Genomic DNA, 25,653 nt, shown 5'->3' with positions numbered 1-25,653 from the left:
CACCTGTTCCCTGGATGCTGCCTGACCTGCTGCGCTTTTCCAGCAACACATTTTCAGCCGCCTCCATCCTACGCCGACCTATCACCCTCACCTTGACCTCTTTCCACCTATCACATTTCCAACTCCCCTCCTCCAAGTCCCTCCTCCCTACCTTTTATCTTCTCCTGCTGAACACTCTCTGCTCATTCCTGAAGAAGGGCCTGTGCCCGAAACGTCGAATCTCCTGTTCCCTGGATGCTGCCTGACCTGCTGTGCTGTTCCAGCAATAAAGTTTCAACTTTGATCTCCAGCATCTGCAACCTCACTTTCTCCTCCATTTATTTTAGCAAAGCAGTCAAAATCCATGAGCATAGACTTAAAAGTAATTGCTGAAAGATTTAGAAAGGAGATGAAGAAGAAATCTTATTTTACACAAAGTGTTAGAAACCAGGAACTCACCATTTGAAAGGGTGATGAACGCAGAACCTCTTATCAAATTTCAAAAATATGGCTGGGTAGCACTGCATCAACCATGACTGACCAAATGACATCCATTTGTGTCGTAAATTTACCACTCTCTCTAGATCTGCATTTTCCAAACAGATAGGCCAAGGACTATAATTATTGCCCCTCAAACAAAATCATTTTCTGTTGCAAACACAATCATTCATAAATAAAGATATCCACCTAAAATAGCTAAAACAGAAAGGTGACATTAAGCTATTTATTTACAGTATGCCTTTTCTTCAGTATGTACAACTAACCTCTTAATTTAACCATGGCAACTTACTTTGCTGTATCTATATTGGAAAAGTAAAGTTCGATGATTTTTTAAATTCCCAAGATGAGAATTTTTGCCAGTTAAATCATTTATTTTATGACATTCATTGGATGGATATTAATTTTTTTTGTAGCACCATGCTTTCAGATCTGAATACAAATGCTTATCATTGGAGAAAATTAATTTTTAATATTTTGCACTGAATCATTAAAGCAAAAATCTGCTTGATATTAATTTATCTTTAAATGATTCAGTGACTTGTTATTAAATATTAATTTCATTTCAAATTCTTAGAACCTATTTAAAAACAAATAACATTAATTTCAAAAAGCTGAGACCTTCCATTTGAAATAAAAAGTTACATCCACATAAAAACATAAAGGGACATCAATCTCAGTATGATATTGTCAAATAATTTAACCTGTAGAGTCCAGCCAGGTTCAGCCATCTCTGTCCCTTGGGCTGATTAGATTTGCACATTCTTAGATCACACACCAGTACAGAATATAACAAAACAACTCAAACAACAAAGGATATTAATGTACGAAAATACACAAATTCTTAAACACACTTTCAAAATATATGACTGTTTTAGACCATTTCCTATTCTTCCCAAAAGATCACTCATCATGCACCTCATTTGGTTTCCAAAAATATGCTTGTTTCTAAATTATTTTGTTCTAATTTCTCCTTTATTTCTTTTCATTTTAAATTATTCTTTTCCTTTTCTACTTAATGCTCAAATAGTGAAAAACATCAACTTTTACCACAACTGACTCATAACAGCAGCAGATACGAAAGCCCAAAAACTGACAAGCAAGTTAAATTATCAGGGAAGGCAACTTTTAGTCAGAGGTCCAGATTTTCCTACACATTGTGGAATTTTAAATCCACAACATGCCTCCCTTTATCCAAATGTTTCCCACCTTGAAACTAGCCTGATTAATCTCATCTGGAATGTCACATCTATAACAGCAGATAGAGTGGATACATGATAAGGAGGTAAATCTAGATTGTGAAGAAAAGAGATTCCATATTGGAATCTGAGAAAAAATAAAGCCGCAGTGGTTTGGAGTTTGTTCCCATTCCAATGGATGTGGGGAGGAAGCAGATCTGATCCATGAAGGGTCACAAATAATAGGGCCCTTGGGTTGAGTGAAGACCCTATTATTTAAGACCCTTTATGTCCTATGAGACCCTTTTATAGTGCAGGCTCTGAGCCACTCCAGGTGCCCACGCATATACCAAGTGACATGCCAACACATTGACTTCTGGTTTCAGAAGATGCTGTCGCACATGCATGTCACAGGCTGCACAGAAGAAAAACAATTGGTGGAACATGGAGTAGGAATTGGAGTACCAGAAATAGTGCAGATTTGTGGGCTTTGGGAAAGCACACCTATTTTTTCAGGTTTACAAGCAGTGTTTTCCTTGCCTTTCTTAAGCTGTCAGGGTAAAACCCGTACAGGTTACATGTGAAGTTGTGAACTGAAAAACTGTCATCAGTTTGGTGCATTAGCTACAGCTCTAAAATTAAAATATAAAACATAAATTTAAATATGCAGCAGTTCCTGATCCAAAACCTTGCAATAGCCTACAGTTAGATTCAAGGGTGAACAAATGACATCTTCCTATACTTCCTATGTTCTGATCAAGGCATTCCAAACTGTCAGCTCTCCAAACAGATGTATTGCCACAGCCTTTAATATTATTCAACTATACCAACATATTACCTCCTTACATTCTGATTTGTTTGGTTCTATGGTTCATCCCAGAAGATATTTCCAAAATATATCAACCCAAGCAGACCAGGCAGTTTCAAGCACACTGCACATTCTTACAGTAACTTCTCATCTAACCAGTTTTCATGTGCTGGTTCAAAGCTAATTGTTTTTCTTGCCAAACTATTTTTCAACATATACCCGGTAGCACCAAAACTCAGAATCCTTCAGTCTTCCTCTGGCATCAGGTTCTGAAAACTAGTTTCGGCATTTTTCTGATATTAGGAGACAAAGGGAACTGCTGATGTCAGAGAAATCAGAGTTGATAAAGTATGGCACTGGAAAAGGGGCCACAGCAGATCAGGCAGCGTCTGAGCAGCAAGAGCTTCCTCATTTCCCCTCCCCCCACCTTTTCTCAGTCCCAACCCTCAGACCTGCAATCTTCTTCCTGACCTCTCCGCCCCCACCCTCTCTCCGGCCTATCACCCTCACTTTAACCTCCTTCCACCTATCGCATTCCCAATGCCCCTCCCCAAGTCCCTCCTCCCTATCTTTTATCTTAGCCCGCTTGGCACACCCTCCTCATTCCTGAAGAAGGGCTTATGCCCGAAACATCGATTTGCCTTCTCCTTTGATGCTGCCTGACCTGCTGCGCTTTTCCAGCAACACATTTTTAATCTCTGATCCCCAGCATCTGCAGTCCTCACTTTCTCCACAGACCCTTCTTCAGGACTTTGGAGGGGGGGGGAAGAGGTACGGGTAAAGGGGTTGAGAGATAAAAGGGAGTATAGTGGGTGGGTTGGGTTAAGGGAAAGGTAGGCAATAGGTGGGCGAAGCTGGGAGGTGATAGTGATGGTTGGTGGGATGAGTGGAGCAGATAGGTAGGAAGGAAGATGGACAGGTAGGTCAGGTCAAGAGCATGGAACTGAGTCAGAGGGTCGATCTGGGATGGGGTGGAAGGGTGCGGAGATTTGGAAACTAGTGGATTCAATGTATATGCCATGTGGTTGTCGGCTTCTGAGGCAGAAGATGAAGTGTGTGGGTGGCCTTGTGAAGGAGGTGGAGGATGTCCAGACTGGATAAGCACTTAGGGGAGTGGAAGGGGGAGTTGAAGTGGATGGCCACGGGAAGGTGAGGTTGGTTGGTGTGTATGAACCAGAGATTTTCCCTGAACCGTCCCAAGAGTTGCATTTGGTTTCTCCGATTTAGAGGAGACTACATCGAGAGCACCAGATACAGTAGATGAGTTTGGAGGACGTACAAGTAAAGCTCTGCCGGATTTGAAATGGTCCTTGGGGGCCTAGGATGGGGGCGAGAGTCGCTGTCTGGGTGCAAGTTTTGCACCTCTTAGGGCAGCAGGGGAAAGTGCCAGGAGTAGAGAAGAGTTTTGTGGGCAGTTTGCATCTAACAAGGGAGTCACAGAGGGAAGGGTCCCCATGGAATGCAGATAAGGGTGGGTGGGAAAGATATTTTTGGTGTTTGGGTTTGACAATAGATGGCGAAAGTGGCAGAGGATGACACACTGGATTTGGAGATTGGTGGGGGGGGGAGAAACGTTAGATTATATCTTCGTTGGGGGTTGGGGTTCGAGAGCAGATATGTGGGAAATGGAGGAGACGTGATTGAGGGCACCATTGATCACTGGGGAAGTAAAATTATGGTCGTTGAAGTAGGCAAACATCTGGGATGACCTGGAGTAGAATTGCTCATCCTGAGAGCAGATATGGCGAAGGCAGAGGAATTGGGAGCAGGGGATTGCGATTTTACAGGAGCGAGGGGTGGGAGGAGATGTAGTCAAAGTAGCTGTGGCAGTCAGTGGGTTTGTAGTAGATGTTGAAGTGTAGTCAGTCACCGGAGATGGAGACGGAGAGGTCCAGGAAGGAGAGGGAGGTGTCGGAGATGTACCAGGTGAATGTGACGCCTGGGTGGAAGGTGCTGGTGTGATGATTGAACTGTTCAAGTTCCCAGTGGAAGCACAAGGCAGCACCGATACAGTCATTGATGTAGCAGAGGAAAAGGTGGGGGATGATGCCAGTATAGCTGTGGAAGAGGGTGTATTCCACGCATCCTATAAAGACGCAAGCATAGCTGGGTCCCATGCATGTACCCATAGCCACCCCTCAGGTTTGTAGGAAGTGGGAGGACTGAAAGGAGAAGTTGTTGCGGGTAAGGACCAGTTCTGCCAATTGAATGAGGGTGTCAGTAGAGGGGGACTAGGTGATTCAGCAGGAAAGGAATAAATGGAGGGATTTAAGGCCTTCCTTATGGGGGATGCAAATATAGAGGGACTGATGTCCATGGTGGAAGGGGCCATGGAATCGGAAGTCATGGAACAAGTGAAAAGCGTGGGTGGGTGGAGTCTCGAATGTATGGAGGGAGTTCCTGGACCAAGGGGTCAGGACGGAGTTAAGATAAGTGGAGATAAGTCCAGAGGGGCAAGAGCAGGCGGAGACAATCAGTCAGCGCAGTCGGGTTTGTGGACTTTTGGCAAGAGATAGAACTGAGCAGAGCACGGTTGGGGACTATGAGGTTGAGGCTGAGGGTGGGAGATCACCTGAGGTGATAAGATTTGTGGATGGCCCTGGAGATGACAGTTTGGTGATGGGAGGTACTGTCACAGCCAAGGAGGCAGTAGCAAGTGTTGGCGTTGGCATCTGGTTTCAGCAGTTTAGAGGTCAGTGCGCCATACTACCACCATGCCTTACTCGTTGACTGGTTTGATGGTGAGGTTGGGGTTAGAGTGAAGAGAATGGAGAGCTGCACATTGTGAAGGTGAGAGAGGTGGACAGGTTGAGGTGGTAATTGTCACGATGGCAATTAGAAATGAAGAGGTTGAGGGAGGGTAAGAGGCCAGCATGAGGTGTACAAGAGGATGGAGTAGGTTGGAGGTGGGTGAAGGGATCCTTGGAGGTTGGGTGGGGTCACGATTGAAAACGTAGGCCCAGAGGCACAGGCAACAGAAAAAGAGTTCAACATTGCGGCATGTATGGAATTCATTGACATAGGGACAGAGTGGAATAAAGGCAAGACCTTTGTTGAGGACTGACCATTCTCAGAGAAGGAATGGTCTGGTTGAATAGTAAAAAGCTGGCAGGGCTTGGGGGTGGGGCCTGGTATGGGGCTGGAGTTGGGAGTGGCAGTGGAAACTGTTTCTAGAGTGGAAGTGGGAGGGGTCATGTGACCAATGGTGATGTTGGCGGTCACGTGACCAGCAGCAACCCTGGAGATGGCATGGTTGACAGCGTTTGCAGTGGCGGAAGTGACACAGTAAGGTCAACGTCAGCTGTGGCAGTCACTGGAGTTGCCTGGTCAGTGGTGGCTACGGGTCGGCGTGCGCTGTGGCGGTTGCTGGAGCAGTGTGGTTGGTATGTGCTGTGGCGGTTGCTGGAGTGACATGGTCGGCAGTGGCTGTGGAGGCAGCATGTGCTGTGGCAGTCACTGGAGCAGCCTATCAGCATGAACTATGGCGGCCGCTGGAGCAGCCTGGTCAGCGTAACTGTGGCGATCGTTAGAGCGGCCTGATCGGTGTGAACTGTGGCAATCGTTGGAGCAGACTGGTGAGCATGAACTGTAGCGGTCACTGGAGCGGCCTGGTCAGCCTGAACTGTGGCGGTCGCTGGAGTGGCCTGGTCAGTGTGAACTATGGCGATTGTTGGAGCAGCCTGCTTGGTGTGAACTGTGGCAATCGTTGGAGCAGACTGGTCAGCGTGAACTGTGACAGTCGCTGGAGAGGCCCGGTCGGCGGGAACTGTGGTGGTCGCTGGAGCAGACTGGTCAGCATGAACTGTGGTGGTCGCTGGAGCAGACTGGTCAGCGTGAACTGTGGTGGTCACTGGAGCGATCTGGTCGGCATGAACTGTGGTGATCGCTGGAGCAGACTGGTTGGCATGAACTGTGGTGGTCGTTGCAGCAGACTGGTCGGTGTGAACTGTGGCAGTCGTTGGAGCGGCCTGGTCGGCGTGTGATGTGGTGGTCACTGGGGCAGCCTGGTCAGCGTGAACTGTGGCCATCTCTGGAGCAGACTGGTCGGCGTGAACTGTGGTGGTCACTTGGAGTGGCGTCATCAGTGTGAACTGTGGTGGTCGCTGGAGTGGCGTCATCGGTGTGAACTGTGGTGGTCACTGGAGTGGCGTGGTCAGTGTGAACTGAGGCAGTTGCTGGAACAGCCTGGTCGACGTGTGATGTGGTGATCACTGGGGCAGCCTTGTCGGCGTGAACTGTGGCCATCTCTGGAGCTGCCTGGTTGGCGTGAACTGTGGCCATCACTGGAGCGGACTGGTCGGTGTGAACTGTTTTGGTCGCTGGAGCAGCCTGGTCGGTGTGAACTGTGGTGGTCGCTGGAGTGGCGTGGTCAGTGTGAACTGTGGTGGTCGCTGAAGCAGCCTGGTCGGTGTGAACTGTGGTGGTCGCTGGAGCGGCGTGGTCAGTGTGAACTGTGGTGGTTGCTGGAGTGGCGTGGTCAGTGTGAACTGTGGTGGTCACTGAAGCAGCCTGGTCGGTGTGAACTGTGGTGGTCGCTGGAGCGGCGTGGTCAGTGTGAACTGTGGTGGTCGCTGGAGCGGCGTGGTCGGTGTGAACTGTGGTGGTCGCTGGAGCGGCGTGGTCGGCATGAACTGTGGTGGTCACTGGAGTGGCGTGGTCAGCAGTGGCAGCACATGATGTGACGGTCATCCACGCTGGCGGAAATGACATCACCAACCACCAGTGGAGGCGGTTGGAGTGGCTGTGTAGTTCATGGCATCTGGAGGATTTCAGAGGAGGCTGGGCATGGGATCTGGAATGGTCAAGGAGTCCCAGTTTAGAGGTAAGTACAAGAGAGCTTGGTGTACTTACACTCCTTGATGTCCAATAAGCTGGTTTAAATGCATTCCTTGAGTGTGTGGATACTTCTCAGGATGAAGAACAGCAGAGGTCCTTTGCACGTCTGCGAGAGTAAGGCCCTGAGCTGGGGCAGAGAAGACTCTAGAAAGTGTGGAGCTGAGGATGCGGAGGGAAAACCATTTCTGGAGGCTTTGGATTTGCTGTAGGTAGCAATTGTCCTGGTTGGATCCAAAATGAGATGGTTTGGAGTCCATGGGGGTGAGCCGGTTACGCAGTAAGGCACTGAGGAAGGAGATGCAGCTGTTGTAGCAGGATTGTTTCAGGATGTGGTTGAACAGATTCAGGGTGACAGAGATGACCAGGGCTGTAGTTGGAGAGACACTCATTGAGATCCTTGCAGAGGGAGGGAGGAGAATTTCTTCAAGCTGGGCATCCTTGGAAGAGGCTTCACAGTATGGTTTGCAGCAAATAAGAAACAATGGGACTGCAGATACTAGAGAAATCAGAGCTGATAAGGCGTGGCACCAGAAAAGACACAGCAGGTCTGGCAGCATCCAAGGAGCAAGAGAGTCGACATTTCAGGCAGGACCCTTTCTTTAGGAATGGTGAGAGGGAAGGGAGTTGAGAGATAAATGGGGAGTGGGGGAAGGAAGATGGACAGGTAGATCAGGCCAAGAGACAGAGGGGTGGATCTGAGATGGGGTGCAAGGAAGGGAGATTTGGCAACTGATGAGTTCAATGTTTTTCCTGCACGGTTGTAAATTCCCGAGGCGGAAGGGGAGGTGTTCCTCCTCCATTTGCAGGTGGCCTTGTGTAAGCAATAGAGGAGCCCAGAATGGATATGTCCTTAGGGGTGTGGGAAAGGGAGTTGAAGCGGATGGCCACAGGAAGGTGGCGTTGGTTGGTGCATACGGACCAGTGATGTTCCCTGAACCGGACTACAAGTTTGCAGTTGGTCTCTCCAATGTAGAAGAAACCACATCAAGAACATTGGACACAATAAATGAGGTTGAAGGATATACAAGTAAATCTTTGCCGGATTTGAAAAGATCCTTGGAGGCCAAGGACGGAGGTGAGGGCACAGGTTTTGCATTTCTCATGGAAGCAGGGGGAGGTGCCAATCTTGGCACCTATCCACTCCACCCTTCTCACCAACCTTTCACTATCACCTCCCACCTTCGCCCACCTATTGCCTGCCTTTCCCCTAGCCCCAAACGCCCCTTTCCCCCCATGAACTCTCAACCCTCTTCTCCCGCCCCAGTCCCGAAGAAGGTCCTGCTCGAAATGTCGATTCACTTTCTCCTCGGATGCTGCCTGACCTGCTATGCCTTTTCCAGTGCTACATGCGATCAACTAATTTTTCTGATGTTATCAACCAAAACATCAAAACATTCTATTATTTTATGTACTGCTTTGTTTTAGTTTCAGGAGAGAATCAATTCATAGTGTCTAATGTCTCTTGTGTAGATTCTGTACTCTATCAAATTTTGTGATCCCAGTCAGTTGATATAACCCAGACTTGCCAAGGTAGTAACAATACTGGCTTATCAAGGAGAGTAATCATATTTCAGGCACAATTTTTTTGAAAGATGTGATTCTTTTGAAGAATGCACATTTGTTAAATATGTAGTGAACCACCTCTTCCGAGTTGCAAGTACCAGATTTTGACCAATTACAGAGTCATGGCGTCATACAGGGCAGAAAAGGCCCTTTGTCATATCAGGTCTGCAACAACATAACTATCACGAAAGGCTCTCATCCCAATTTCCTTCACTTGTCCCATATCCTTGAATGTTATGATATTTCAAGTGCTCATCCAATTTTTTAAGCTTGGAAGATTTCTAGTCTTCACTACCTTCCCAGGTAGTGCTTTCCAGATTCTCGCCACCTGTGAGTGAAAAAGCTTTTCCCCAAACCCCTCTGAATCTCCTGCCCCTTACCCTAAGACTATGGCCCTTGTGATTGAGCCCTCAACCAAGGGGAATAGCTGATCCCTACTCACCTTCATGATCTTTCACACCTCAATCATGTTCTCCCTCAGCCTTCTCTGCTCGAAAAAAAAATCCAAGCCTTTCAAGTCTTTCCTTATGGCTCAGTTGCTCCATACCAGGCAACATGTGGTGAACCTCCTCTGCACCCTCTCTAGTGCTATCACGTCTTTCCTGTACTGAGACGACCATAACTGCACACAGTACTCCCAACTCCTAAGCAACACTGTGTGTAACTCCAACACTATGTCCTTGCTCTTATACTCTATGCCATGACTGATGAAAAAAAGGATCCTATATGCCTTCTTAACTATCTCATTTACGTGTTCTGCCAATTTCAGGGATCTATGAAAACTTACCCCAAGATCCCTCTGTTTCTCTCAGCCTACCCAGTGTCCTACCATACATTAAATGCTCCCTCATCTTGTTTACTCTTCCGAAGTTCGTCACTTTGCACTTATTAGAGTGAAACCCCATCTGCTACTGACACTCTAGCCGCTCTTCTTATTTTCTTCTTCCCCCTTTTGTTCTTCCTTCTGGTACTTTATTTAACTCAATTTTTTTCCCTTCAACTCCCGGCTTTTGATGACAACCCCCTGAGGCGACCCCTGGCGAGAAGCGACAGTCCCCTTACTCCAGCAAGCGACAATCCTCAGTCTCCAGCAAGCAAGGATTCCCGGCCTCCAGCAATGACTCGCAGCCTGGCATGGCAGCCTCCTGGGTTGGCATAGCTACCTCCCAGCCTGGTGCAGCAGCCTCCTTCTGCAGGGGCCTCCCAGCATGGCATGGCATCGTGACCTCCCAGCCTGATGCAGCAGCCTCCTCCCATGGGGTTTCCTGGCATGGCACGGTGATCTCCCAGCCTGGCGTAGCAGCCTCCTTTAGTAGGGGCGTTCCAGCATGGCATGGTGACCTTCTAGCCTCCTGCAGCGGCTTGCCGGGATGGCATGTCGCCAGGACAGTGTGGTGCCAAGGTCCAGTGCTGACTGGAAGCTAATTGCCAGAGTGGTCTGCTGTACTGAACTCTCTTCTGTATTGCTGGACATTTTATTTCTGCAACAAATCTTGGAACAAAACAAGCTGTGCCTTGGTACTGTTATGTTTAAGTCAGTAAACTTAACTGTGGCGACAGTAAACTTTTCATTATGCTCACTGAGTATATAGACTATTCTATTCTATTCGACCCAGTGTCCTGCCATACATTAAATGCTCCCTCATCTTGTTTCTTCTTCCAAAGTGCATCACTTTGCACTTATCAGGATGAGATATCATCTACTATTGCTCTACCCATCAGACGAACCCATTTATATCTTCCTGTAACCTCCACCCGTCTTCTATTTATTAACCATACTACTAATCTTGGCATACTGCAAACTTGATTAGCATTCTCTCAACATTTTAATCTATATCATTTCTGTACATTACATATACTAAAATCCCTTTACAGATATACTGCTGGATACCAGCCTCTAGTTACTCAAACAGACTTCTACCACTATCCTTTTGTGTCCTATTGCAAAGCCAGATTCTGATCCATCTTGCAAAGTTTCCCCAAATTCCAAGTGCTTTAACCTTCACAATCGATCTCCCAAATGTGACCTTATCAAAAGCTTTGCTAAATCCATGTAAATTTCATCAACAGCTTCTCTCATCCACACACTTGGATCACATTTTCAAAAAATTCTAACAGATTTGCGAGGTATGACCTTCGTGTGACAAAGCCATGCTGACTATTCCAAATTAGCCCATGCTTTTCCAAGTAAATATTAATTCTGTCCTTCAGAATATTCTCCAATAGTTTTCCCCCCATTGACATGAGACTCAAAGGTTTGTAATTTCCTGGTTTACCTCTACCAACTTTCTTGAAAAGGGAAACCATATTAGCCATCCTCCAGTCCTCTGGCACCACTCCCGTGGCCCCACAAATTTGAAATATGTGTCACAGCTCCTGCAGTTTCCTGCCTCACCTCCGGCAGCAGCCTAGGAAGTAATTCATCCAGGAAGGGGATCTGTCCATTTTTAAATTCATCAGACTTCAATACCTCCCCATTTCCTCTGTCAAACTAGGCAGTATCCTTCCAGTCTACTTTTTCTTTCCCCCAGAGAGAAGACCAAAGAAAAGTATTCATTTAACATCCCTTCAGTATCCCACAGATATATACAAAGATTCCTCTCTTGGTCCCTAATGCTTCTTAAACTTTTCCTGGTGAACCTTTCCCCTTTGACATATTTATAAAGTATTTTAGGATTTTCTCTAATCCTGTTTGTAAATCCTTTATCATGCCCCTTTTTGCTCTTCTAATTGCTCTCTTAAGTCCTCTCTTGCACTTCCCATATTCCTCTAGGACGACTGCTGAATTGCTCCCTGTGGACTTGCGAAAAGCCTTTCTTTTCTTCCTCATTCAATCCTGAATTGCCCTAGACATCCAGTGTTCCCGGACCTTTTTGCTCCTATATTTCCCCCTAAAGAGTGCATGTTGGACCTGTACTCTCCCAGCTCCTTTTTTGAATGCCCCACAGCTCCACTGCAGCCACAAGGAGTGTTCCCAGTCAACTTTGGTCAGATTCTGCTTCCCTCAATCCAAAGCCAGATTTTGTCGTCCATTTTTCTCTTTGTCCATCACAAATTTGAAACATATCATGTTGTGATTACTATAGCTAAAATGATTCTCCCACTGCCACATTGAAGCCAAGCAAGTGTTCATTCTTCAGAACTAAATCTAGCACGGCACTATCCCTTATTGGGCCTTCCTATCTATTGATACAAAAAGCTCCACTGGATACATTTCAAGAAATCTACCCATTCTGAACTCTTAATACTATGACTATCTCAATTAATGTTGAGAAAGTTGAAACTTGCTAGTATAATTACCTGATTATTACTCTTACATACCTCTGTGAAATGTCGAAATGCTTTCTCCTCTATTTGCTGCTGACTCTTTGGGTGCCTATCATATACTCCCAATAATGTAACTGCCCCCTTGAATGTTAAATTCTACCCTGAAGCTTTGTTTGAAGACCCTTCCAAGATATCATCTCTCCATGCAGTAACTGACTGCTTGATTAGTAGTGCTACTCTACTGACCATTTTACACCCTCATTCATCTCACCTAAAGATCCTACACCGTGGAATGTTGAGTTGCCAGTCCTGCCTTTCCTACAGCCATATTTTTCTGATGGCAAACATATCATGCTTCCATGTGTTAATCCATGTTTCTACCTCATCAGTCTTACCTTTTACACTCCTAGCATTAAAGGCTATCTAGCCTGTCTTACTCTCTTGATACTCAATATAGATGAACTCACTCTGACTTGCTTCCTTGGCTGTAGCATGATGTGTCCATATTTCACTAATATTCTGTGTCCCCTCCCTCTGCCATACTAGTTTTATTTATTTATTGCACCTTTATTAAAAAATACTTTAAAAGTTGTGAGATTTAGTTTATTGACTATAATTGAAACAGTGCTTAGTTCCATAAAATATACAGCTTTTATTTATTCCTGCGCCAGATAATAAGCAGTGCACCTTCAAAGAAATAGCACAGAGAATGGAGAGTAAGGGTACTAAATATGTTTAATAATTTACTATAATTAATAACAGAGCCAGAGGAAAATCTGAATAATAAGACAGGCGCTAAGATGTCTGAGAATGCTAAAACTAGTCTACTTTGTGAATGAGATCTGCAAGAACATTATATATATTGGTCTTCCTACTCAGGACATAGTCATTTTTCCAAAAACTCTGAGAACACAAAATATTAGGGACACTAAAAGAAACTATCCCATTATCACATTTTCCTAGATTCCCTTAGTCTCTTACGATGACTAATACCAGAAATAAATAAACACTATAACAGGCTTGACTCCAAATCAGCAACACTATTAATGTGGCATTGTGGCCAGGATTTTTCACCAAGCCTTGCATTGATTTTTGAGATATGACTTCAGAAAGCATGGGACTGACACGTTCTGGCAGTTTTTAAATCCGGCAGATTTCCTTCCTGAAATAAATGAATTGAACAGATGTTACAATGGCAGGAACTTGCCATGGCCCACTGAAATAACCTGGCATAGAGTGATCAGCAGAAAGTGCCTGCAGCACAATATTTAAAATGTTAACTTGCATCTTTAAACTTAGCAGTAAATCTATGTTCTGAGATCTGGCACAGTAATTTTCTATTCCTCTACATGTGCTCCACCACACCAGCAATTCTGAACTCTGGAACACTGAATTTACAATTTCCTCATCCCCAAGGCCTGTTGCACTAAATATTTAATTTACCTACAATATGATCTCTTGTTCAAAATCTTCACCCAATCTTTCATCCAAAACCATGCTGCTCTGAGACCATTTGTACTCAATATCCAAATTCTCCAAAACCTGCCACTGAGACTTCTGTTCTCTCAACCAAGGTGATCAGCAGTCAAGGAAGTACCTTTTTCTACCCATAAAGGGATACGTGGGTTTTAACAAGGGGTAACTGAGGTCTTAAACAAATATATTGCTTCAGTATTCACCAAAGAAAAGGAATTGGTGGAGGATGATCTCCGGGAAGGGAGTGTGGAATTTCTAAGCCAAGTTGTTGTTAAAAATGAAGAAGTATTGCGCGTCTCTAAAAGTATTAAGGTAGATAAGTCCCTGGAACCTGATGGAATCTATCCCAGAATACTGAGTGAGGCAAGAGATCAAATTGCTACTGCATTGACATACATCTTTGTATCCTCTTTCGTTACAGGTGAGGTCCCAGAAGACTGGAGAATTTCTAATGTTGTCCCATTGTTTAAGGGTAGAAGGGATAACCCTGGAAATTACAGGCCTGTGAGACTCACATCAGTGGTAGGGATATTATTGGAAAAGTTTCTCAGGGACAAGATCCATAAGCGGTTCGAAGCAAATAGACTGACTAGCGATAAACAGCATGATTTTGTCTGGGGGAGGTCATGCCTCATTAACGTGATCAAGGTTTTGAGGTGACGAAGATGATTGATGAGGAAAAAACAGTTGATGGTGTCTACCTTTGACGAGTTCCTTCATGGCAGACTGGTACAAAAGGTGAAGTCACATGTCATCAGGGTGAGCTGGCAAGATAGATACAGAACTCTCATTGAAGACAGAGAGTAGCGGTGGAAGGACAGTTTTCATAATGGAAGGCCATGGCTAGTGGTGTTACACAGTGATCAGTGCTAGGATCTCCACTGTTCGTGATCTCCATAAATGATTTGGAGGATAATATAGCTGGTCTAACTAATAAGTTTGCAGGCAGTACAATGATTGGTGAAGTTGCGGATAGCGAGGAGGATTGTCAGCAGGATATAGATCAGTTGGAGAGATGGGCAGAAAAAAGGTGAAGTTTAATCTGGACAAATGTGAGGTAAAGCATTTTGGAAGGTTAAGTGTGGGGGAAATTATACAGCGAATGACAGAACCCTTAGGAGTATTGGTATGCAGAGGGATCCAGGTGTTCTGGTCCATAGATCACTGAAGTGGCAGCACAGGTCGAAAAAGTAGTAAAAAAGGCTTATTGCATGCTTGCCTTCATTAGAAGGGGCATTGAGTATAAGGATAGATAAGTTATGCTGCAGTTTTGTTGAACTTTAGTTAGGTCACACTTTGAATATTGCGAATAATTCTGGTCACCACACTGCCAGAAGGATGTGGTTGCTTTGGAGTGGGTACAGAAAAGGTTTACTAGGATGTTGCCTGGTATGGGGGATTTTAACTTTGAAGAAAGGTTGGCTAGACTGGGTTTGTTTTCACTGGAACACAGATCATTGAGGAACAACTTGAGAGAAGTTTATAAGATTTTGAATGGAATGGACAGAGTGGAAAATATGAGGATTTTTCCCAGGATGAAGGGGTCAATTACTGGGGGACATAGGTTCAAGGTGTGAGGAAGGAAGTTTAAAAGAAAGGTGCCAGGCACATTTTTCACACAAAGGGTGGTCAGTGCCTAGAATGCGTTGCTAGAGGTCATGGTGGAAGCAGCCACGATAGCAGTATTCAAGCAGCACTGGGTGAATACATGAATAGGATGGGAATAGATCCTATAAGTGAAGACAATTTTAATATGAAAGGGCAACATGTGTTGATGCAGACCTGGAGGGCTGAAGGGCCTGTTCCTGTGCTATATATTTTTTTTGTTCTAATGTCAGCAGGGCATACATTTGAAGAATTTAGTACACACAAGCCTGATTCTGTCATCACCTTACAATACATTTAAATGTAGAAATCACAGCCAAAATACAAAATTAAAAATCACACAACAAGAGGGTTATAGTCCAACAGGTTGATTTGGAAGCACTAGCTTTCGGAGCGCTGCTCCTTCATCAGGTGGTTGTGCCAAAATTACAGTTGTTATGAAGTTGAAGGCATGTATTTTACTTTTAAGAGGGAGAGAATGCTGTTCTGAACTGAGAAGTTACAAGCGCCTGAGTATATGACTAGATAGCAGTCCCAGAGTGTACTGGAAATTGAAAAAATGTAACATCTGGCTGTGAAGTGGATACTGTTTGGGTGCTGTTTTAACCAGTTTAAAATATGCCCCAGGATACTAAGATCCAATCAAGTTTGAATTTATTGTTTTGCCAACATCAAACCATTGAGATGATGTGATGTTGAGAGTACAAAAATTGTGTGCATTTTGAAAATTGGAGAGAGTAACTGCCATCGAGATAGAAAAGCATGGAGATTGAACAACTTGCTCTCCAAGAAATTAGAAAGCATTCTCCATCAAAGGTACCTTTTTGTATGAAACATACTTGTAGTTAAAAAAAAAAGACAACCCAGGGAGATCCTCAGCCGGAAGAAGAAAGACACCGAAGACAACAGCGGCTGTGTGGTTCTGAAATTAAGTTGATTTAATTTAATAATTGTAATATTGGAACAGTATATTTTTATAGGGTTGGAGACAGATAATAAGCAATTAAGAGAAAGCAGGGCTTAGAATTGTGAATAGTTGTTTAATGTTCTCTTTTATAGTTAAAAAAAAAACTGATGTTATTTTCATTAAATAGTGGCATTTGAGAGTTCTCGGTCATTCATATTTTAACAGATCACGAGGTGAGGTGATTGGGGGTGTTTGATTTAATTAACAGAGAGCTTTACCTCTGTGTCATAACAGTATAGTAAACAGAAAGGAAATTTGGTCTGATTTCAGCGCTCTTTAGTTAAACTTGCCACAGATAACTGTAGCAACACAACTACCAAATGGTTCTCGTCAGTTAAGGCCATTAATCATAGCCTTCATATTGGATACCAGTGCCAGTGGATAAATGACATTCAGCAAAAAGAAAACAATGAAATAAAACATCTGTAATCAATTCCTCCGGTGATATGAAGTGGAGTCACAAGAACAATCTACTCACTGACGTCAATTCTTTGTTGCAGTGGCAATGGATTCACCCGAGTCACAAGCTTTGTAAGGCATGTTGCTGCCAACAGTTGAGCATATGAAGTCTATGATAAAAAATAATTAAAAGTTATCTATTAACACAAACAGCTGGGCTTTTTCTGCCAGACATTCCAATAATGGCTCTAGTGAAATAGGAATACAGAGCATAAATCAAAACAGCAAACATATCAACATGCAAATATACAAATTAAGAACAAGAATAGGTCACACAGTCCTTTGAGCTTGCTCCATCATTCAATAAGATCATTGCTGATCTGAATTTAAACCTCAACTCAACATTCCTGCATACCCCCAACAATCATTCATCTCCTCGGGAATCAAGACTCATCTACCTCTGTCTTAAATATAGAGTTATAGAGATGTACAGCATGGAAACACACCCTTCGGTCCAAGCTATCCATGCCGACCAGATATCCCAACCCAATCTAGTCCCACATCCCTCCAAACCCTTGCTATTCATATATCCATCCAAATGTCTCTTAAATGTTGCAGTTGTACCAGCCTCTATCATTTCCTCTGGCAGCTCATTCCATATATGAAGTGCAGGCAATATTCAAACAGTGGCCTAACCAATGTCCTGTACAGCCGCAACATGACCTCCCAACCCCTGCACTCAATACTCTGACCAATAAAGGAAAGCATACCAAACGCCTTCTTCACTATTCTATTTACCTGTGACTCCACTTTCAAGGAGCTATGAACCTGCACTCCAAGGTCTCTCTGTTCAGCAACGCTCCCCAGGACCTTACCATGTATAAGTCCTGCTAAGATTTGCTTTCCCAAAATGCAGCACCTCACATTTATCTGAATTAAACTCCATCTGCCACTTATCAGCCCATTGGCCCATCTGGTCCAGATCCTGTTGTAATCTGAGGTAACCCTCTTCGCTGTCCACTACACCTCCAATTTTGGTGTCATCTGCAAACTTACTAACTCTACCTCTTATGCTCGCATCCAAATCATTTATGTAAATGACAAAAAAGTAGAGGACCCAGCACCGATCCTTATGGCACTCCACTGGTCACAAGCCTCCAGTCCGAAAAACAACCCTCCACCACCACCCTCTGTCTTCTACCTTTGAGCCAGTTCTGCATCCAAATGGCTATTTAAAGATTATGCATCCACTGCCTTTTAAGAAAGGGAATTTTAATTCCAAACATTCAATCTGCAGCTTAATCAGTACTAACAGACACCTTCAGGTTCTGGTTAGTTATAAAATTCAGTGAGTAAGTTATTTTCACTGCATTTAATTCTTATTTTGGTACCTTAATAAGTATTATACTCCAGACTGATTTATCTTCAAACATAAATGATGGCAACCCCTTATCGAGAGGTCAGTGCTAATTTTTGCATTTCAATGTGGTTCTGCATGACATCTGTGAATTACAGATCTATAATCGAATCTGGTCTAATGATTCAGTGTTACAGCCAAAGATTGGGACAGATCCCCAGATTCATTGCTAGGTAAAATTTTGGCAATATGTGTAGATCCATCCGAAACTGAAATGAGTGGTTAACACTGTTGAAATGTCTATCAGAACTTGAAAACAACCTCTTCCCACTCAATTATTTTGTTTTTAAAATGTGACAAATACTCAGCAAGTCTGGAATTATGTGTGCGGAGACAAGTCGAATTAACGATTCAGATCTGCAACTTTTAATTAGAACTGGATGAAGTAACAGATTTAGGATCAGTGAGGCGGGTGTGTTATATTCTTGCTATTTGCATACCACATGCCCTCCCATTAATGTATTCACAGATAGAGAACAAAAAATGTAAAACAAAATCTGTGACAGATAGAGAAGTTTACACTACACAAGTTAAAAAACTAGAGATATGGGGCTGGAGTTTTGTAGAGCTGTGCAGTCTAAATTAATTTTTAAAACTGGTAGGTAGGATCCAGATGTGGCATCTGTGTCCCCATTTCCAACAGATTCCATTTGTCAAGGTAGGAAAAACTCATTTTGCTGTACTAAGGACCTTAGGGGCAGCACGGTGGCTCAGTGGTTAGCACTTCTGTCTCACAGTGCCAGGGACCCGGGTTCGATTCCAGCCTTGGGCGATTGCCTGTGTGGAGTTTGCACATTCTCCCCGTGTCTGTGTGGGTTTCCTCCGGGTGCTCCTGTTTCCTCCCACAATCACAAAGATGTGCAGGTCAGGTGAATCGGCCATGCTAAATTGCCCATAGTGATAGGTGCATTAGTAGGGAGTAGGAGAATGGGTCTGGATGGGTTACTCTTTGGAGGGTCGGTATGGACTTGTTGGACTGAAGGGCCTGTTTCCGCACTGTAGGTAATCTAATCTAATCTTAACCTAGAGCACAGATGTTGCATTTTGTTAGAATAGACATAAATGTTCATAAAGGGCAGAGAAGATCTAAAGAACCTTGAAAGTGTCAAATTATTTAAGTTCTCAAAATAAAACAATGAACTGCAGAGACAGAAGATCTGAAACAAAAAACTGAAATTGCTGGAGAAATTCAGCAAGTCTGGCAGCATCTGTGGAGAGAATGCAGAGTTAATGCTTCCAGTCCAGCGAGCCTTCAGAACTCTCAACTCTCTAACTCTGCTTTATTTCCACAGAATCATAGAATCCCTACAGTTTGGAAGCAGGCTATTTGGCCCATTGAGTCCACACGAACTCTCTGAAGAGCTTAAGACCATATGACATAGGAGCAGAAATTAGGCCATTCAGCCCATTGAGTCTGCTCCACCATTCAATCATGGCTGATAAGTTTCTCAACTCCATTCTCCCACTTTATACCCATAATCCTTGACCTCTTGATAATCAAGAACCTATCAATCTCAGTCTTAAATATACTCAATGACCTGGCCTTCAGAGCCTTCTGTGGCAATGAATTCCATAGATTCACCAATCTCTAGCTGAAGAAGTTTTTCCTCATCTCCATTCTAAAACAGCTTCCCTTTATTCTAAGGCTGTGCCATTGGGTTCTCATCTCTCCTACCAATGGAAACATCTTCCCAACATCTGCTCTGCTCAAGCTATTCAGTATTCAGCATCCCACCCAGATCCACCCCTCCACCTTCCTACCCTGTTCCTGCAATTCCCATGGCTACCCACCCAGTCTGCACATCCCTGGACACTACAGGATAATTTAGCATTGCCAATTCAGCTAACCTGCACATCTTTTGGACTGTGGGAGGAAATTGCAGCACCCGGAGGAAACCCACGCAGACATGGGGAGAAATTGCAAACTCCACACAGTTAGTCGCCCAAGGATGGAATCGAATCCAGGTCCCTGGTATTGTGAGGCAACAGTGTTAACCGCTGAGGCACCATGCCAGCCTTAAAAAATGATGCTAAACCTGAATTTCTCTAGTATTTTCTGCTTTTGTATTTAATTCCTCAGTTCTCTCAGAAAAATAAAGAACAGTCTGCCCACGTCAGTGGTACTTAAGATGTGATCCTCATTGATACTCCCTCAAGGACTATCTTTAAGCCCTTATGAATGCTTGATTGTTTTCTAGAAGCTATAATCATCCTAATGGAGAGATTCTAAGCTCAAGGAGGTCTTTAATGTGGGGTTATCAAGAGAACAGTTCTTTTATAGAGGATTAATCACTTGAGGAGATTTTAAAGTTCTGAATGGGAGTGTTTTTGTAATAGGGGGAAGACAAGATAGCTTTTCTTTATTTAATCTGAACATCTCTCCTAATAAATACTGGGTGAGATGGCATGGATGGTATAAGGGCCACGGATTGATTGGCATGAGTTGACACTAAGTTGGTCTGGATGCCAATAAAGATAACAAGTGGGACAAGGGTTGTATTCTGTTGGTATTGGGCCATGCATAAGGCATGGGAGTACATTGAGTGGATGATGCCTTTTGAGGAGTGAGGGCTAGAGGGTTGAAAGTTTAACAAAACAACTATGGCCAAGTCTTTTAAACAGACAGCCTCAGCACTCGGGCACCTCTTTTACCCCCGATCTGTTTAAGGTTGTCGGGCACAATTCTCTCCTGCACTCATCACTCCAGAGCTACATTCATGCCATTCGACATGAGCTGGACGTTACAAAAGCTGTTCAGTTGCAACAGTAAAGTGCTTCATGAGAAACTCACAACAAGAAAAAAAGCTGAAGAACTCTCCTAAAATGACACAAAAAGTTAAATTCCAAAGAGAAGAACAAATGCTGCAATCTGTACTGAAAACAAATAGTGGAAATCACAGCACGTAAGGCAGCATCCATGAAGAGGTGAAGAGTCATCTATATTTGAAACGTTAGCTTGCTTTCTATCCATGGATACTGCCTGACCCGCTGTGATCTCCAGCATATGTTGTTTTTACTTACGGTACTAACCTTGAAATAAACTTCGCCCCTGAAATTCAGCTGATTGAAAACTGATTTTAAATATCGAGAGCGTTGGTTCCTCATGCACTCAGCCATGGTACACGTATGTATGGACACAGATAGACACAGCTACCTAAGTCTATTGTATTAGCAGCTCGAAGTCAATGAATTAAGTCAAATGTATCCTAGAGAGGGAAATCCAATTCTGTTCAAGATTGCTACAATTCGCAAACCATCACAATAGGTCCACAGCAGACACTATCTGGAACATCTGGATAACAAAGATACCTACATCAGACTCCTATTCATTGACTTGAGCTCCACCTTCAATGCCATAATTCCAGTGAAACTCATTTCTAAACTCAGAGACCTAGAACTCTGCTCCCACCTGCAACTGGATCCTCAACTTCCTCACCTGCAGACACAATCAGCAAGGACAGGCAACAACATCTCATTCACAATAATCCTCAACACCGATGCCCTGCAAGGCTACATACTCAGCCCCTTATTATGCTCCTTATGCACTCATGACTGTATGGCCAAATTCAGCTTCAATTTCATTTACAAATTTGCTGATAATACCACCATAGGAGGTCGGATCTCAAACAAAAAAAAGAGACAGGAAGGAGATTGACAGTTTAGTGGCATGGTGGAAAGACAATAATCTCTCCCTCAATGTCAGCAAAACAAAGAAGCTAGTCATCAACTTCAGGAAGCAGAGTGGAGGGCACACTCCTGTCTGTATCAATGGTGTTGAGGTGGAGGTGGTCCAGAGCTTCAAATCCCCAGGAGTAAATATCATCAACGATCTATCCTGGTCCATCCGCATCGATGCTACAGTGAAGAAAGCACTACTTCCTTAGAAAGTGATGGAAATTTGGCATTTCCACAATGAATATTACCAATTCTTATAAATGCACCACAGAAAGCATCCTTTTCGGATTCATCACAGCTTCGTATGGCAACTATCATGCCCAAAACCTCAAGAAATTAGAAAATTGTAAATGCAGCCCAGTGCATCAAGAAAACCAGCTTTCCTTCCATTGCCTTCGTGCATGCATTCGGCTGCCTCCGGAAAGCAGCCAACATAATCAAAGATCCCTCCCACGCCGATTATACTCTCTTCCACCCTCTTCCATCAGGCAGAAAATACTGAAGTTTGAAAACACGTACCAACAGATTTAAGAACAGCTTCTTTTCTGCTGTTATCATACTTATGACTGGACCTCTCAAATATGACAGTTGATTTTCCTCTGCAACTTCTCTGTCGCTGTAACATTATATTCTGCATTCTGTCCCAATGTACTTATGGAAGGTATGTCTTGTCTGATTCTCATGCAAAACAATACTTGTCACTGTATCTCAGTACATGAACAATAATAAATCAAATCAAATCAAATCAAAGCAATAAGGGCTGCTGAAGAGGTAGTTTGCTGTACATGTAAAATAGCTGAAAGCCGGCCAGCCCAAAAGAGTCCCTGTGAAGAAAATCCTCTCTCAGCCACCTAGTTTTGTTGCCTCCTTCACTCAGGGCCTCCGGTTAAGTCACTGCCTAAGCATAAAGTCAGGTTAATCTGTTCACCCACATTTACATGGTCTATCAAGAAATAAACACTCTACCACTTTGCTTAAATCACCAGAATGCCCCTAGGCAATGAGGGACCTGGCATCATGCTCCTCTAGCCTTATTGTTCCTGTACCTTATAGGTGAGGATTGTGTTTCAACCTTGGTTCAATAAAGAATGCAGAAGGGCATCGCAGGAGCAGCAATAGGCATATCTTAAGATGAGGAGCCACTTTTGTGAAGCTTCAATACAAGTCTGTATGCATGCTTTATAATGGAAGCAGTAGGTAATAGAGAGAGTTAAGTGATCCACAATCAATGGCTCAAATGAAAGTACTGCAGTAAATTTACTGTCATATTTGACTCCAAGAATTAGCTGGTATTGAAAGCTGGTCTAACAATGACCATGTAATCATTGTTGACTGGTATAAAAGACCATCTGATTCACTAACGTCTGTTAGTGAAGAAAATCTGCCATCCGTACTTGATTTGGCCTACATATGATTCTGGATCCACAGGAATGTTATGACACTTATCTGCCCTCGTAAGTAGGCTAGGAAGCCACACAAGTGAACGACAATTAAGGATATGCAATGTAGGGGTGGCCTGTACCTGACCAGAATAGATGTCTGTTAACACAAAATGGCAGAGAAGTGGAAAGTAAAATAAAACAGCAGAATTTAAAACAAAATGGCAGACAGTCACTAAGCCAAAACAGCCAGCTCACACACAGGAAAACATAATGATACCATTGAACAAGCCACTTCAAGGACAGTAAAAAGGACACAGTCTGTTTCCATTCGAAACAGTTCTGATAAGACCACCTAAGATCTGATAAATAAGTAACTCCAGCCACGTTAAATGAAAGGGTATTTGTACCAGAATGAACAGACACTAGGTGCCACATACAGCCCTAAAACACCTGAGGGGGCAACTATCTTACAGTACTTTGTTTCTTAAAATCACTTTGAATATTAAGAGATAGGTTCTAGTAAAGAGTCTTAGCATCTTAAGGGTAGTTTTCACCATCCAAAATAAATGCATATAACCAAAGCATAAAGGAAAAAAAATCCTTTAAACCTGAAGAGAAAATGAGTTAGCTTTAGGAAACAATTTCTCTTACACCCAGAACAAGAGATCACTCACAGCCCATCAATCACAAAGTGCTGATAGTAGGGGTAACTGTATGACTTTACACTTTATGACTGACTTTATAACAAAAAATAATATTACAAATCTAAGGCAACTAAGTCAAAACTAACTGTCTTTTTGTGTTTACTTCACATATAATTTGGACAATGGGAAATGTAAGAAGAATAATTGAAATTGATAAAATGGAATATGATGAATAACAGAATTCAAGCTGTTTTTAGAGATAAGCCAGCCTGAGTCAGACCCGAAGAAGGACTTTGGAATGTGAATGAACAGGATGCGTGGAAAGGTCGCAAGGCCTACAGATTACCGTATCTGCTGTACATCATGAGATCATGGGAACCTGGGGGCTGTCCATAGGAATGCCAATCATCGATTAGGTGCCTCATAGGATTGGGTATATGAAGTAAGAGGGAGGAACATAATAATCATGTTGCATGTGATTATTAACAGAAAGTGTACAAACAAGTATGGCTTTCTCTTTTAAAATCAAAGAGTGCCATTGAACTATTTGCCAATCTGAGCCAAGGGTTAAAGGAAAAATTGATTTTTCATGTCGAGGCCAGACTCAGGGAAGATCCTTTTGCCCTCCCCTGCATTAACCAGTTTCTGCTTGAAAAAAATCTTCCACTTGCCAGAATCCTGCCTGCTGCCTGAGTCTTCAATCCTGATTGGGGAAAATACGCTCCTACAGATTGGCGCTGCGAGCAGGGTGCCTTGCCTGAAGCTAGTTTACCATAGGCCACAATCTGGGTGAATATGTTCTGACAAAAGTAGGCAAAGACAAGGACTTAAACAGATGCAGAGCAATCTCCAGCCATTTGTCAATGTCTACAGATAATAATACAAGGCTGTGCTCATATTCCACCAGAAAGAAAAAAACTTTACTGTTAAAGGAAGAAGACAAGTCTTCGGATGATTCAATTATTGCAGGAACTTTGTAAAAAAAAAATTACACTGAACGAATCAGACTTCTGCGGGGCCTTATCAAAGGGGTAATGCGAGGTCATAGAAGACTGACTGGTGACCTGAGCAGGAGGTGGCCTTTATTAAGATCAAACAATCACTGGCCTCCACACCAGCATTAAGAACTGCCTGACCTGAAAAAGCCTTTTCACCTCTTTTGCCTGCAATCAATCTGCAGTTGAGCGACAGAGACACAGAGACAAGCTCCTGCCTGTGGGATGCTACTCAGCTAAAATGGAATCAGTCATCATAGAACAAGACCCCTATGCCCGAGCCATCTAATGTGGTCCCTGTGCACGAACAACATCCATCACCTTGACACAACTAGGTAAGGTGATATTACAATCTCCATACAGTAGAGTCGACTTATTAGAAGCTGGCAAACTGAGAGGTATTACAGACAATCAGTGAACCCAGCAAACTATGTGAATCAGGAAGGAGAGAGACACGATCGTACCCAGCTCATGGAGCAGAAGAGAGACAGGTCAAGTTAATGAACAGCCATTACTGGGACCAGATGCGCAATGCATGTTTGTAGTTGGAGCGCTGAAGTACTATAATGGAGGCCCAGCCAGGGTGGGCCATAGTTAATTTGGAAGGGGAGATTTTGGCAGGAGAAAAGGATACAAGGATGTTACTCTGCCCAGGTACATGAACTAAAAGCACTCACTGCTGCAGAGACTAGGAAAAGGGCAAAGTGTTAACATCTACACAGACAGTGGATAGTCCATGATTACATGATGGCATGGGCAAGATGAAGAGCAGCATTAGGGGCAGATGATATTTGGAGAAAGGAAGGTGAAATGGTAGCTTCCAACAAGGGGGGTTGAGTATAGAAGCAAAGAGGTTCTTCTGCAACTGTACAGGGCCCTGGTGAGACCACACCTGGAGTACTGGGTGCAGTTCTGGTCTCCAAATTTGAGGAAAGACATTCTAGCTATTGAGGGAGTGCAGCGT

The 25,653-nt window shown here is 43.6% G+C and overlaps 1 protein-coding gene across 1 annotated transcript in view; it reads right to left on the bottom strand.

The window, feature by feature from the left end:
- Positions 1-25,653, bottom strand: part of LOC122556776 (ran-binding protein 17-like) — a 1,066,498-nt gene that overhangs the window by 946,851 nt on the left and 93,994 nt on the right. Inside the window, exon 3 of the mRNA XM_043703926.1 lies at positions 16,656-16,746. Coding sequence (XP_043559861.1) covers positions 16,656-16,746 — 91 coding nt within the window. The remainder of the gene's footprint in view (positions 1-16,655; positions 16,747-25,653) is intronic.

The sequence above is a fragment of the Chiloscyllium plagiosum genome, chromosome 14, assembly GCF_004010195.1.
Source record: "Chiloscyllium plagiosum isolate BGI_BamShark_2017 chromosome 14, ASM401019v2, whole genome shotgun sequence".
Lineage (NCBI taxonomy): Eukaryota > Metazoa > Chordata > Chondrichthyes > Orectolobiformes > Hemiscylliidae > Chiloscyllium > Chiloscyllium plagiosum.
This window is presented reverse-complemented; position numbering and strand designations above follow the sequence as displayed.